Below are 13,708 nucleotides of genomic sequence, written 5' to 3'. Positions count from 1 at the left end.
GACTCAGAAAATGTGAGTTTGATTATGGGTTTCGCAAAGAATGTAGAGAGAGAGAGAGAGAGGGGGAGGGGGAAGGGATTGTTTGTTTGGAGCTATTTAAAAAGAAAGTAAGGGTGATTTATTTAGTTGATCTTCCTGCAACAAAAAAATTAAACTAACACTCAGAAAATTTTATTTAACATTTTATTTGCTGTGTAATATATTTATTTAGTTGTACCATTCAAATGTAATATTTATTTGCTGTGTAATTCTAATGTATAGATGATAAATATTTTTCATTTAATTTTTTTGTGAATATCTAGAGTTCCTAATTAAAAGAAAAATTTGAAAGACTTGGCATTTTAACATTTATGTGTAATATGGCGAGAGAGTTTATGTTTTTTTTTTTTTTAACATTTATGGGAGTATAGTATTCTATGTTGGTATAAACTCAACATAATATTCTTCATGAACACAACATAGACTATTCTATGTGTAATATTCTATTTTTCATTTAACATTCTATGTTTTTTTTTTTTGCATCTTTTTAAGGGAATATAATTTTGGTCAATCCTTATGTGTGTGCGTATTACTTTAGTTGTCTTCATAAAAAAAAACTGTATTAAACTTACAAGTATTTAACTTAACGCAAGTATTTATCATAAGGATTTTTGTTTTGAATCAAATTCACCGAGTATTTAACTTAACCCAAACAAATGTATTAACATTTTGTTATAAAAAAAAAATTTTAAAAAAATTGTACCCTTCTAAATAGAGAAGGCACGTGCCTCTGGTATCTGTTGACCTTTTTCTTTTTCTTAGAAGTTTATTTTTATTTTTGCTCTTATTGTACCCTTCTAAATTCACCGAGTATTTTTATTTTTCTAAATAGAGAAGGCACGTACCTTTTTCTAAATTGTACCCTTCTAATTTTGCTCTTATTTTTATTTTTTTTTTCCTCTTGATTGTAACCCGTTAAGTATTTTCTATTCATGGCAGCTATTTATTTAAATAAAATTTTGAATTTTATTATTCGATTTGGTAGCAACATATTTGGAAATAACATTTCATTGCCAATGAAATCCATGTTAACTTTTATTATTGCTAATTTTTTGTTTCTTTGTGTCTAAAATTTTTAGGTTGAAGTACAACAGTTATGAACAATATCACTATTTTTGGTCAAGTAAGTTTTTTTTCTTCTTTTTTCTCTTAATATAAATTTAAGTACCTCTCTAATAAATTTAAGTACAACAGTTATGGACAACATCACTGTTCTAATTATTTTTTTCCTCATGCTTTATAGGTGGATGGGGACTTACACCGAACCGTAATATCTCCTCTCTTTACTAATTTTCTTATTTATGTGTATGAAGTTTTATTTATTACTCTAAAGTTTTTGTATGTATAGGTTCGATTTCTTCAAGAAAGAAATGTTAATGTTGTTATTCGCGATGAGCGTGACCTTAATACTATTCGCATTCATGAGGTAAGCATAAAAGTCACTTGAACATTGGACATGTATTTTTTTATCATTTTAAAAATAATTTATAAATATATTCTACTTATTTTTTACAGGCAAAGGAAAAAGACAAAGCAATATTAAAGGAAACAAAAAAAGCTATTCCTTATGGCAAAGGAAAGGAAAATGCACATCCCATGGTATGGTTTCTCAACAATTTTTAAAAGTTTCTTTTTCGAATATTATATAGATTTTTTTAGGAATTGCGTAGTGTCATATACTATTTTTTATGTATATTTTTCAAAAGTTTCTTTTTCAAAAATTTATTCAATTCTTTTTATTGAATGTGAAATGTTTTTCTGAAGCATGTTAAAGTAAGCATTTGTACAACATGCTAATGCATTTGTATGAACATTAATTTGAATTTTTAATATGTTTGTCTATTTGTATGATAAAAATATGTTGCATTTGTACAATATGTTGCATTTGTACAATATGTTGCATCTACAACATAGCATAATAAAAATATAATAGAAGAAAACGAAAAAGGAAAATAAGAAGAAAGAACAAATATGTGATGAAAAGGAAACTACATAATATAATTTTTTTTTAATTTTTATTTTTCTTATAAGAAGTTCTTAAGGAAAGAAGAAAAAGACAAAAATGTATTTTAATATAACAGAAACAACAAGAAGAGAGAAAAGGAAAGTACAAGACATTACACGCTAATATTCACATTTTATATACCCAATGATCTAATATTTACCTTTTTAACGTACATTTTGTAAAGAGATGGGTAGTGTCTTAAAACCAATAAGTGCGTGCATAGTGAGTTTGCAGTTTTGTGTGCTTAATGTGTTTTCAAATTATTTTTCCCTTCCTTTTTAAATTTCATAAATACATGCATTGGTTCTTATATGACTAACAACTTAACCGAGTGAAGAGAAAAAGTTAGTTAATATTCACATTTTATGCACCTTCTTATATAATATTCTTATTTTAGGCACACAATGATAATGTGTTATCAAAAGCTGCATTGGCCCAACGTGCACGGCGAGAACGTGAAAAAAATCAAAAGCCATGTTCTGCATACCAATTGGGACAACGCCTGCGACGAGAACGAGAAAGAGAAAGATCGAAGGAATGTATTAACCCAAGACAACCTTCTTTAACACCAAATTGGTAAAAATAAAAAGAATTTTTTACCCAAGACAATCTTTAATTTTTTACTCTTACTATTACCGCTTTATTATATAGATTTTAATTTTTTTCACAATCTATTTCTGTAGGCCTCCTCCTACAACTCCATGTAGAAATGTTGGTGTGGTCATCCGTGATGAGCACGACCTTAATGTTATCCGTGTTCGTGTGGTAAGTACAAAATCAAGTCAAACATTATATGTATTTTATTTATATAAGATTTTTTTAATCTTTTCAATATTTTATTTATATTTGTTAGGCAAAAGATAAAGAAAATGTCAACCCAATGTCTAAAGGAAAAGAAAAGATGGCTCCTTCCGGCAAGAGAATGACAAATGCATGTCATGTGGTATATATTCTTTTTTTAAAATATGATGCAAAACTAATCAAAATTTTGAATAGTTAAAATATATGAGTGTATAAAATGAATTTATTGTATTATGTTGTTTTTGTAGAATGATTGTACTATGTTTTCCTGTAACTTGCTATTATTTGTATGTGTCTTTCAAATTTATTTATTCTTATTTTGCATGAATACATGTGCATTTATAATGTACCGTCCATAAGTTGCTACTTATATAAAGAAAATAGGAAAAAAGAAACGAAGAAATAAAAAAAATATATATGAAGAAAGGAGAAACTAAATAAGATAGGTTTTTAATTCTTATTTAATATATAAAATAGAAAACAAAGAAAGGGAAAGGGAAAGGGAAAGGGGAGAAATAAGAAGATAGAAAGGGAAGAAATAAGAAAAAAAAAATAAAGAAAACACTATTAAAGGTATAAAACAAATAAAATAGAAAACAAAATTAAGAGAAAGGGAAGAAATAAGAAGATAGTTTCATTTTAAGCACAAAATATTCACATCTTTTGCTTCAATGATAAAATATTTTCTTTTTAGGCACAAAATGATAATGTAATATCAAAAGCTGCATTGGCCCAACGGGCACGGCGAGAGCGTGAAAAAATTAAATTTCAATGCTTGCAACGAGAGCAAGAGGGATTAGAAGAATGTGTTCAACTAAGACAACATTCTTTAACACCAATTCGTCGCGATCGCACTCACTTGGAGTGGGAAACAATAACTGAAGATTCTCAGTCGGCACAAAAACGATCAATGGTTACCCATCATTCTACATGTTCGTTTTCTATGCCAAGCACATCTTCAAATTCACAAAGGAATCGGTAAACTACTATGCCTAATCTTGAAATACATACTTTTACTCATACCGTTTTGTTTTACAAAATCTTATTTATACACAAATATTCGTAGGTCTACTCCTATAAATCGATTTTTTCAACAAGATCTATGTACTGATGATGAATTAGAAGATTTGCCTACGAGTATATCAATTGAGGCCCGGGCACACAAAGATTCTTGCCGCCATTATCTTGGCAAGATGGATGTATTATGTCCTTATTGTTCAGCCTTACATTGGATGGATGAAAAATTGACAAAATCATCTATAAAGCGTCCCTTATTCGGAACTTGCTGTTTGGAAGGAAAGATTAGGCTACCTTTACTTATTACACCCCCTCCACCACTTCAGGCATTGTATGATGGGAATAATGATCAATCAAAATCCTTTCGAAGTTATACTCGAGTGTACAATGCAGCCAATGCTTTTACGAGTCTTGGTGCTACATTGGATCCTAGAGTACTCCGTGGAAGGGGCCCTACATCATTCACAATTCATGGGGAATTGCGACATCGAACAGGATCACTACAACCACAACTAGGGCAGGATGCGAGTTATGCTCAGCTGTATATCTATGACCCTTATTCAGCTTTAGAAATTCGTAATCGTAGAAATCCTAACTTGAGAAGGGATGTTCTCAAAACTATTCAGGATAGTTTGTTGCAAGTCAATGCATTTGTAGATAAATATCGCCAGGCTCATGCCATTTTACATCAATTAGACTCGGCAGGACACAATCTACCTGCTCATCTTCATTACAGTTCAACAACTGATCGACGTCGGTATAACCTACCAACTACAGATGAGATTGCAATTGTAATACCAGGTGATGGAACAGAGGTAAATGGAATGAGAGATATTATTTTACATTTCCGAGGAAATAATGAGTTGATGCAAATTAATGAATGTCACCCAGCATACTTGCCATTACATTATGTTCTATTATTTCCATATGGTGAGCTTGGATGGGAACCTGAGTTGAAATTGTGGAATGTTCAGTATGATCGACCTTCAACTGATCGACTTACTCAAATGAATTTTTATAGTTATCGTTTGTTTGAACGACCCACAGAGTATTCAACAATTTTGCGAGGTGGGAAACTATTTCAAGAGTTTTTGGTAGATGCTTGGGCTGCAACTGAGCAAAATCGATTGACATACTACAAGCTTAATCAAGGGAAACTTCGAGCTGAGCTTTACCAAGAGTTGTCAGATATGGATCCAGATTATGTGCGACCTGGACAAATTGGTCAAAGGTTTGTTTTGCCATCTTCATTTACTGGTAGTCCTAGACATATGTTTGAAATCTTTCAAGATTCAATGGCTATCACAAGATACAACCAACACCCAGATATTTTTCTTACCATGACTGCAAATCCCAATTGGCCAGAAATTACTTCAGCATTATTACCATATCAAAAACCTATTGATCGTCCTGATTTAATTGCCCGTGTTTTTGAGTTGAAGAGAAAATGTTTGATGAAGGAGATAGAAACAAATAAAGTGTTTGGAAATAAAGTTGCACATGTTTTTACAATTGAATTTCAAAAACGAGGCCTCCCTCATATGCATGCACTTTTATTTCTCAAGAGTCCAGACAAAATTCGGACATGTGCTCAAGTAGACAAATTGGTCTGTGCAGAATTTCCAGACCCAAAAGATGATCCTATGCTTTTTGAAACTATCAAATGTTGTATGGTACATGGACCATGTGGTGCTCGAAATCCGCAAGCACCATGTATGGAAAATGGTAGATGCACTAAGAGATACCCTCGAGCTTTCACAGAAACAACAACTATGGATCAAGATGGATACCCTATCTATCGTCGTCGCAATAATGGTCAAGTACATATTGTGAGAGGGCAAGAAGTTGATAACAGGGATGTCGTACCATACAATGCATATCTTTCAAGACTTTTCAACTGTCATATAAATGTGGAAGTTTGCGCCGGAATGAGATGTGTCAAGTACATACATAAGTACATTTATAAGGGTTATGATCGTACAACGATGGTGTTAGGAATGATAAATGAGATTCAACAATATCTCGATGCAAGGTATATTGGACCTCCAGAAGCTGCTTGGCGAATATTTGGTCATCCTTTGCATGCAGAGATGCCAACAGTTGTACGATTGGCACTTCATTTACCTGGAATGCATCGTGTTGTTTTTAACCCAGAAGAGTCATTACAAACGATTCAATCTAGAGCTGGTCAACAAATGTCAACTCTTACTGGCTTCTTTGCATATTGTGCTGCCAGTGAAGATGAATGTCCATTCACTTATCAAGAATTTCCACAACATTTTGTTTGGCTCAAGTCAGAAAAGAGATGGAAATTAAGAGAAAGGGGATATGCAATTGGTAGAATGTACTTTGCAAGCCCTAATTGTGGCGAAAGATTTTATCTACGTTTGTTACTAACCGTTGTCAAAGGACCAAAGTCGTTTCAGTCTTTACGCACGGTCGATAATGTTGTGCATGATACATTTAAATTAGCATGTGTTGCAAGGGGGCTTTTAGAAGATGATGAAGAATGGATACAATGCTTGAAAGAGGCTGCAGTCATAAAAACTGGATATCAATTGAGGAGATTGTTTAGTATTATTCTCACCCAGTGTTCTCCACTAAATCCATGTGCATTATGGAATCAATTTTCAACGCATATATGTGATGATCTTGCACATAAGATTTGTACATTGTTTGTCATTTCTAAACCAACTGAGGCTCAAATTGAAGATTATGGTCTCCATCTTTTGAATCAAATGCTTCATGAATCAGGCAAAAGTTTAATTGACTTCCCACCCATGCCACAACCTACCGCAAATTGGAGTGCAGTAGTTGGTAATCGATTGATAGTTGAACATCAACAACTGCAGAGTAAGGCACAACATGAAGATCCACAAATTACTATTGATTGTCTCAATAATGGACAGCGGAATGCTTATAATACAATCACTTCCTCAGTTTTCCAAAATAAAGGAACTGTTTTCTTTCTGAATGGGGGTGCAGGAACAGGGAAAACATTTCTATACAATACGATTGCATTAAAATGTCGTAGCCTTGGGCATATCGTTGTTACTGTGGCTTCGTCTGGAATTGCATCACTGTTACTGGTAGGAGGTCGCACTGCACATTCAACATTTTCCATTCCATTAGATGTATTGGAAAATTCACTTTGTGGGTTTAGCAAACAATCATTACAAGCTGAGTTATTTAGAGAAACAAAACTCATAATTTGGGATGAAGTTCCTATGCAACATAGACATTGTGTTGAGGCGGTTGATCGTACATTGAGGGATATTTGTGATAGTGAAAAGCCATTTGGGGGTATTACTGTTGTTCTTGGAGGAGACTTTCGACAAATCTTACCAGTTATACCCAAAGGAGTTCGTGAGCAAATTGTGAATGCATCATTAAGACACTCTGTTCTATGGAAGCATATATATATCTTGACTTTGGATTTGAATATGCGCTTGAATCATGAAGGCCATGAAAATGCTAATTTTGCAAATTTCTTGATGGAGGTAACACTACTTTAACCTGTATTATATAGATTATTTTAAATTAATAAATTGTGTTTACACTTACTTTTTTTATTGATTTCATTTTTTTTAGATTGGGACCAATCCTCAAGAAATCATTAACCTTCCATCAACAATACACAAATGTCAAGATTTGAATGAATTACTCTCTACAGTTTATCCACAATTGAATATGATAGAGACGTCAACCCCAACATTTTTAACTGAACGCACAATTCTGTCTGCGCGTAACGATGATGTTAGTGACATTAATACTACTGCGTTGAATATCTTTCCAGGGAGATTATATACTTATCTTGCAGCAGATAAAATGTCCGAAGATAATGAAATTGATCCTACCATTACAAATAGATATCCTAATGAATATTTAAATTCATTGGATCCTCCTGGGTTGCCAACTTTTAAGTTAGAGTTGAAAGTGGGTTGTCCTATAATATTGTTGAGAAACATTGCACCGAAAGATGGACTATGTAATGGTACAAGATTGATGGTTACTAGGTGCGGCACTCGCATAATTGAAGCTCAAATTTTAACTGGAGAAAAGTTTGGCAATTTGGCATTTATACCAAGGATATCTTTGACACCATCTTCTTCAGAAATGCCTTTCCAAATGACAAGACGTCAATTTCCAGTCCGATTGGCATATGCCTTGACCATTAATAAATCTCAAGGACAATCTGTGAAGTTTGTTGGGGTTGATTTGCGTATACCAGTGTTTAGCCATGGGCAATTATATGTGGCATTGTCTAGATGTACATCCTTTGATCGTATAAGTATTCTCCTCCCTAAAGATAATTTGGATTCTACTACAAATATTGTTTATCCTGAAGTATTGTTGTAGTATTCTATGCAGATTAAATGACGTTTTTTTAGAAGGTAACCACGTAGATTTATTTCTGTTGATTATATAACTTTTTAAAAAATTTCAATTTAATAATAATTTGAAATTTGGACTTTTGTAGGATTGGACCGAAAAATCCATGGAGCTTAAAAGGAGAAATACGACTACCTTGCTTCGATGGGGATGTAATAAGGTAATTTCAATCTGAAAGTATTTTTACATGTATATTTCCAACAAATGTACTAATTTATATTTTTTTTTATTTCCACAAATTACCAGATTGTTGTGCATATTCCTCATTGGGGATACATAAAAGTTGATACAAAGACTTTTTGGAAAGTAATGTGGAGGAAGTTTGGGCAAACGCATATTTGAAGACATGTTATTGACACATCTTTTGTAAAGCATACATATTTTTGGTGTATGACATGTTAGTGACATCTTTTGTAAAGCATACATCTTTTGTAAAGCTTTAACCCACTTTTTGTAAAGTTTTAACCTACCTTTTTGGTGTATGACAGTATAACTTTATTTCTGTTTTTTATTCAGTGTTTACACTTTTTTTTACTGCCTTTTATAGTTTGATATGCAATAAGATTAGGGAGAGTTTCTTTAAATCTTATATGTGAGTTTCTTAATTTGCATTAAGATTAGGGAAAGTTATTATTTTATTTGAGTTCTTTAAGAAGAAAAATATTTCAATATATTTTTTCAGTATCTTTAACAAAAAATGACACAAACTTTATAAATTATAACTACATTTTAATCTTAAAATTATTTACGCCGTGCCTTTAGGCACGGGCATACGCTAGTATATATATATGGGAGCAGATTGCCTCCAATCCGAAATCAGACTACACGGTGTTGTTGGGCTCCTGGGGCCCTACCACAGCTTCCGTTTTAATAATCTGAATTGTTCAATATGTAGAATTCGTTGAGTACTCTATGCTTATAAAAAATCACATTGATCGGATATCGATAGCTATGTGATTAAATTAGTTTTGTATAAAAAAAAGGACGGTGAACAAATTAACGGTTAAAACAAACTGATTTGATCACATAGCTATCGATATCTGATCAACGTGATTTTTTATAAGTATATAGTATTCGACGAGTTCTACACATTAAATTGTTCGGATTATCAAAAAGAGACTCGTGGTGAACCCCACAGGCCCAACAGCACTGTCAGACCGGAGGCAAGTTGCTCTATATATATATATATATAAAGAAGTTAGTTTAAATTATTTAGAAAATAAATTTTCATCCATTTCTATCTATTTTTCTTCTTCTGACCACCGCCCACCGCTCATCGTAACAATCATTGGCTACTTTCTCTAACCTCTTCTGAAAATCACGTTGCACTCACCTCCAATTAATGGCAATTAACTTGGGCCACTGACAATCGTCTTCAAACTCCACATCTCGCCAGCAACCACCTCCAACCATCATTTCTCACCTATTTTTGAAATAAATTTTAACATATGTATGTGTACTAAATTTATTTTTTATTTTTATTTTTATTCTTATCAAAAATAAAAATAAAAATATTTAATATTTATAAAAAAAAGAGAGTAAATTACAAATACATTCCTTGAGATTTAATTAATATAAGAATCGTCCCTCTTAGTTTTGAAAATTACATTTCACCCCTAATATTTCTAATTTTATAACAAATCGTCACTTTTATTAATAAATCATCAAGTTAATTAACAATTTTTAATGATGTTAAAATATGACAAATATGACAAATGCGGGCAGATGTGGTTTAAAATATGACAAATTTGCGGGTTGCGGGCGGGTCGCGGGTTAAAACCGCAACCCGCAAAAACCGCCCGCACTTTAATTAGTATTATTATTATTATTTTTTATATACCAACTTTGTAACTTTAACAGGAGCACCATTATGTTCTCTATGACACTAGGATCCTTATTTTTAAGTATTTCTCAACTTTCTTAATGTCATAGAATTATCAAGTCCTAAACTTGGTTTCTTATATGATTTTCATTGATGACTCATCCACTTTTTCCTAATAAAATTTTTCTTCTGGTGATCGATGAAGCTTCTAGTTTGATTATTGATTACTGAATTGACAATTCTAATTGAGTACAACCTTTAATACATTGATATACATTTTTTTCATGACAAAAATGCTAGTGATATTAAATTTTTATTTGTAAACTCATCAGAAAATTGTTATCAAATGATCGCAAATATATAAAATGAATCTAATGCTTAAATTCGATGGGAAAAAGAAAACTTAAAAATTAATTTTTAAAGAAAAAAGTGTAAACCGCAAACCGCCCGCAACCGCCCGCACATCTACAAACCCTATCCGCACAAACCGCAAACCGCACTGCGGGCGGTTGCGGGTTGACTTTTTCCTAAACCGCATAGATGCGGGCGGGTCAAAACCGAACCGCAAACCGTACAAAACCGATCCGCGAACACCCCTAGTATGGCTAATTACCATTTTGACTTGACTGTCGGAGGGTCCTCCCAACTGTACCTGGTCGGGAGTGATCACTGATGAAGTGGTTTCTTTTTGTAGAGTAAAAGAAGGAGCATCTCATCTCGCTTTTCCTGTGGAGAAAATTTCAACCTTCCACAATTGGTGTCGTCTGTGGGAATCAAGGAAAAGATAAGTATCCATCCTGATCTAGAAGTGATACCAAGCGATCATCAAAACTTACTAATTAGGAATATGGCCAACTTGAACTTTGGCTATGATTTTGAGGTTTCACCAAAAGACTTAGCCAGGGTAATTCCCCCTTTAGATAATGGCAATCAACAAACTCAGCTTATAGACTGGTTGGTGGCACAAGTTGAAGCCCTCAAAGAAGAACTACGTTTGGCCTGAAGCAAACTTGACGCCTAAATAAGGATTACCAATGACCAAAGGAAGACCGATCCTCCTGGAACTGCCAGCCAAACAGCTAATAGCCATCCTGATCGGACACAGAGAAAACATCAAATCACCAAAAGAGAGGATTCTCAAGACTACTAGAAGAACAACTTACAAAGCTGGCTTGATGAACCAACATGGGGCAATCCTAAGCCAATCCGATGAAAAATCTTCATGGAGGATTTAGCTTCTTCATTCTCCAAAGCAATAGATAATGCCGACCCACTGAAGAGATTTATTCTATCAAAATTCAACCTATTGATGGTAAAGGGGATTCGACTAGCCACATCCAGCATTACACTCAAGCCATGACATTGTGGAGCAATACTGGTCCAACCGTGTGCCGAATGATCTCCTCAAATGAGAAATGGCACTGCGATGCTACTATAAATTAGAAGCCTGATCAATTAATGACTGGACGCAATTACAACAAGCGTTCATCTTGCGCTTTATCACAAACAACTAACCACCGAAAGAAATGGATATACTTCTTATGATGAAAAAAGACGATACATAGAGCCTACAAGAATATGCTAGCAGGTATGGGGCGGCATAAAACAAGATTGACAACTGTAACGAACAACTAGCAGTTGCCTCATTCAAGTTAGGGTTGCAACTTGCAAGTAAGCTATAGCGATTCTAGTTTAGACCCAACCTGTTGATGTTTTGGATCCTGGTTTCATTGTCTTATATGGTTGTTCATGTCTTATTTCTCCTTATTCCTCATTGAGTTTGGTTATTGGAGTGTCTTGGATGCATTTGGAACAGGTTAGTAGCTTGTTTTTCAAAATTGTTGTTGCCTAGAATTTTGCCTCTTCTCTTGAGCGATGCTTCTTTCGCTCAAGTAGTCTTTCAGAACTCTCAATACTTTTACAGATCTGCAGAGATACTGAGAGTTGGCATTCTTCGCTCGAGCGGTCATTCTTGAGCTCGACCGATGTTGGCTCGTGTTATGCTTGAGCGGTTTGTGCGTATATTAGTTCGTAAAAATTACTTTTTGAGTCACTTTTTCATCTCTCTCTCTCTAAACATTCTAAAATCTTAGATCTACTCTCTCTCTCTCTCTCTAGAAACCTTCTCTAAACCTTATATACACCTTGATTCGTTGAGTTTTACACTAGTGTCCCTTTGATTAAAAACGTAGAGCTCGGCGAGGGCTTCTTTTAATCTGAGTGGATCGTCTTTTCGTCGCCAGTGATTTTCCAGCTTGTCTCCTCTTCGCTCCAAGAGGTAGGTTCTATTTCCTTAACTCAATATGAGTTCGGTAGTGTATTTGTAGTGTATTTTGTTATTTATATTCAATAGTCTCTTGGTTGAATTTGAAATGTTATTTTGTGCTTAAGGGTTTTGTGGGGGTTTTAGGGCTATAGTTATGCTACTATGGTTATTTTCGGTGTACAAATTGTGTATGGATTTCTAAAAGTGGAAAGGCCCCAATTTGTAGAAAAACCCTAAATGATATTGTTTTGGGAGTTGGATTGATTTTTGGTAAATGGTTTGGTTGGAAAGAAATGAACAGGGGATGGTTTTTGGATTTTGAAACAATGGGTGTTATTACTCATTTGAAAAACATATATCTGCATTGTTATCTTTTAATTATTGCATTAGAAATAACTGTTTTGACTATCGGTGGAGGATAACTTTGCCGTGTGTTAGAAATTGCATGTGGATTAGACAATTTGAAATCATTCATATCATGGAGTATGTAATGAATTTTGGAAATTAAAACCATATGTTTTGAAAAGAGGTTTTGGAAATTCTCGTATTATATTTTGAAACATTTGCTTTGTTTTGGCAAAATAATATTTTGGATCACATACATTGTGCTACTAAAAGGGTAAATAAAATGGTGAAGCTGGGTAGAGGGTATTAAAGCATAATTAAGTTGGCCTGTGTGTCCATGGTGTAAGACCAAAAACCCCTGCGATAGGTGTTGAGCCTTCCGGGTAATACTAGTAAAAATGAGCTTGTGACTTGTATAGTTACTCATATGAACACTAGCCCTGGAGATTTATCCATTTTATTTATTATTATTTTGGTTTTGGAACAGAATGTTTTGGAAATGGTTTTAGCAACGTATTTGCTTTTGTTTAGCGATATATTCGCATTTGATTTAGCAATGTATTTGCTGGTTGGTATTGAGATACCTGGATTGGCTTTAAGAAAGGGATTTTTATATCAAATAGATTTTTTGAACTTGGAAAACGTTTTGATTAAATGTAAGGTTTTGGTAAGTAGAAAGAAAGGATTTTGTTGAGAAGTCAAATGGATTTGAAAATGCAATTGCGCATATTGTATATATGTATTGCATCATGATCATTTATGCTAGTGGAGCATGTTTAGTTTTTGAGATATTCTCTAGTGGGCTTTATGCTCACCCTACATGGCTGAAAATGTTTTTCGGTTTTGCTTATGTGGATGTGGACTGAGACATTGAAGTTGTGTTTAGAATCGTGTAGGGTGGTTCTTTTATTTGTAGGCCATGAGCCATTTATGCTATTTATTGGTTGTGTGCCATTCTTGTAAGGGTTACACCCTTTGTATATGATGTAAGCCTCTGGGCGTTCAATTTAATTTATCACAT

The 13,708-nt window shown here is 33.6% G+C and overlaps 1 protein-coding gene and 1 long non-coding RNA gene across 2 annotated transcripts; both read left to right on the top strand.

Moving 5' to 3' along the window:
* Positions 1–1,111: 1,111 nt before the first annotated feature.
* Positions 1,112–1,476, top strand: LOC145794821 (uncharacterized). Its single transcript, XR_014334759.1, has 3 exons — positions 1,112–1,162; positions 1,283–1,306; positions 1,388–1,476. It is a non-coding gene; the product is annotated as an uncharacterized LOC145794821 (long non-coding RNA).
* An 84-nt stretch (positions 1,477–1,560) lies between these two features.
* Positions 1,561–8,757, top strand: LOC145794820 (uncharacterized). The gene is made up of 6 exons (XM_082877172.1): positions 1,561–1,638; positions 2,442–2,620; positions 2,728–2,809; positions 2,898–2,987; positions 8,343–8,414; positions 8,501–8,757. Exons 1-6 carry the CDS (start codon positions 1,636–1,638, stop codon positions 8,594–8,596), a joined length of 522 nt encoding a protein of 173 aa, XP_082733298.1. The 5' UTR covers positions 1,561–1,635; the 3' UTR covers positions 8,597–8,757.
* The last annotated feature ends 4,951 nt before the right edge of the window (positions 8,758–13,708 follow it).

Source organism: Camellia sinensis, chromosome 7, assembly GCF_055761805.1.
Source record: "Camellia sinensis isolate YWXY chromosome 7, ASM5576180v1, whole genome shotgun sequence".
Classification (NCBI taxonomy): Eukaryota; Viridiplantae; Streptophyta; class Magnoliopsida; order Ericales; family Theaceae; genus Camellia; species Camellia sinensis.
This window is presented reverse-complemented; position numbering and strand designations above follow the sequence as displayed.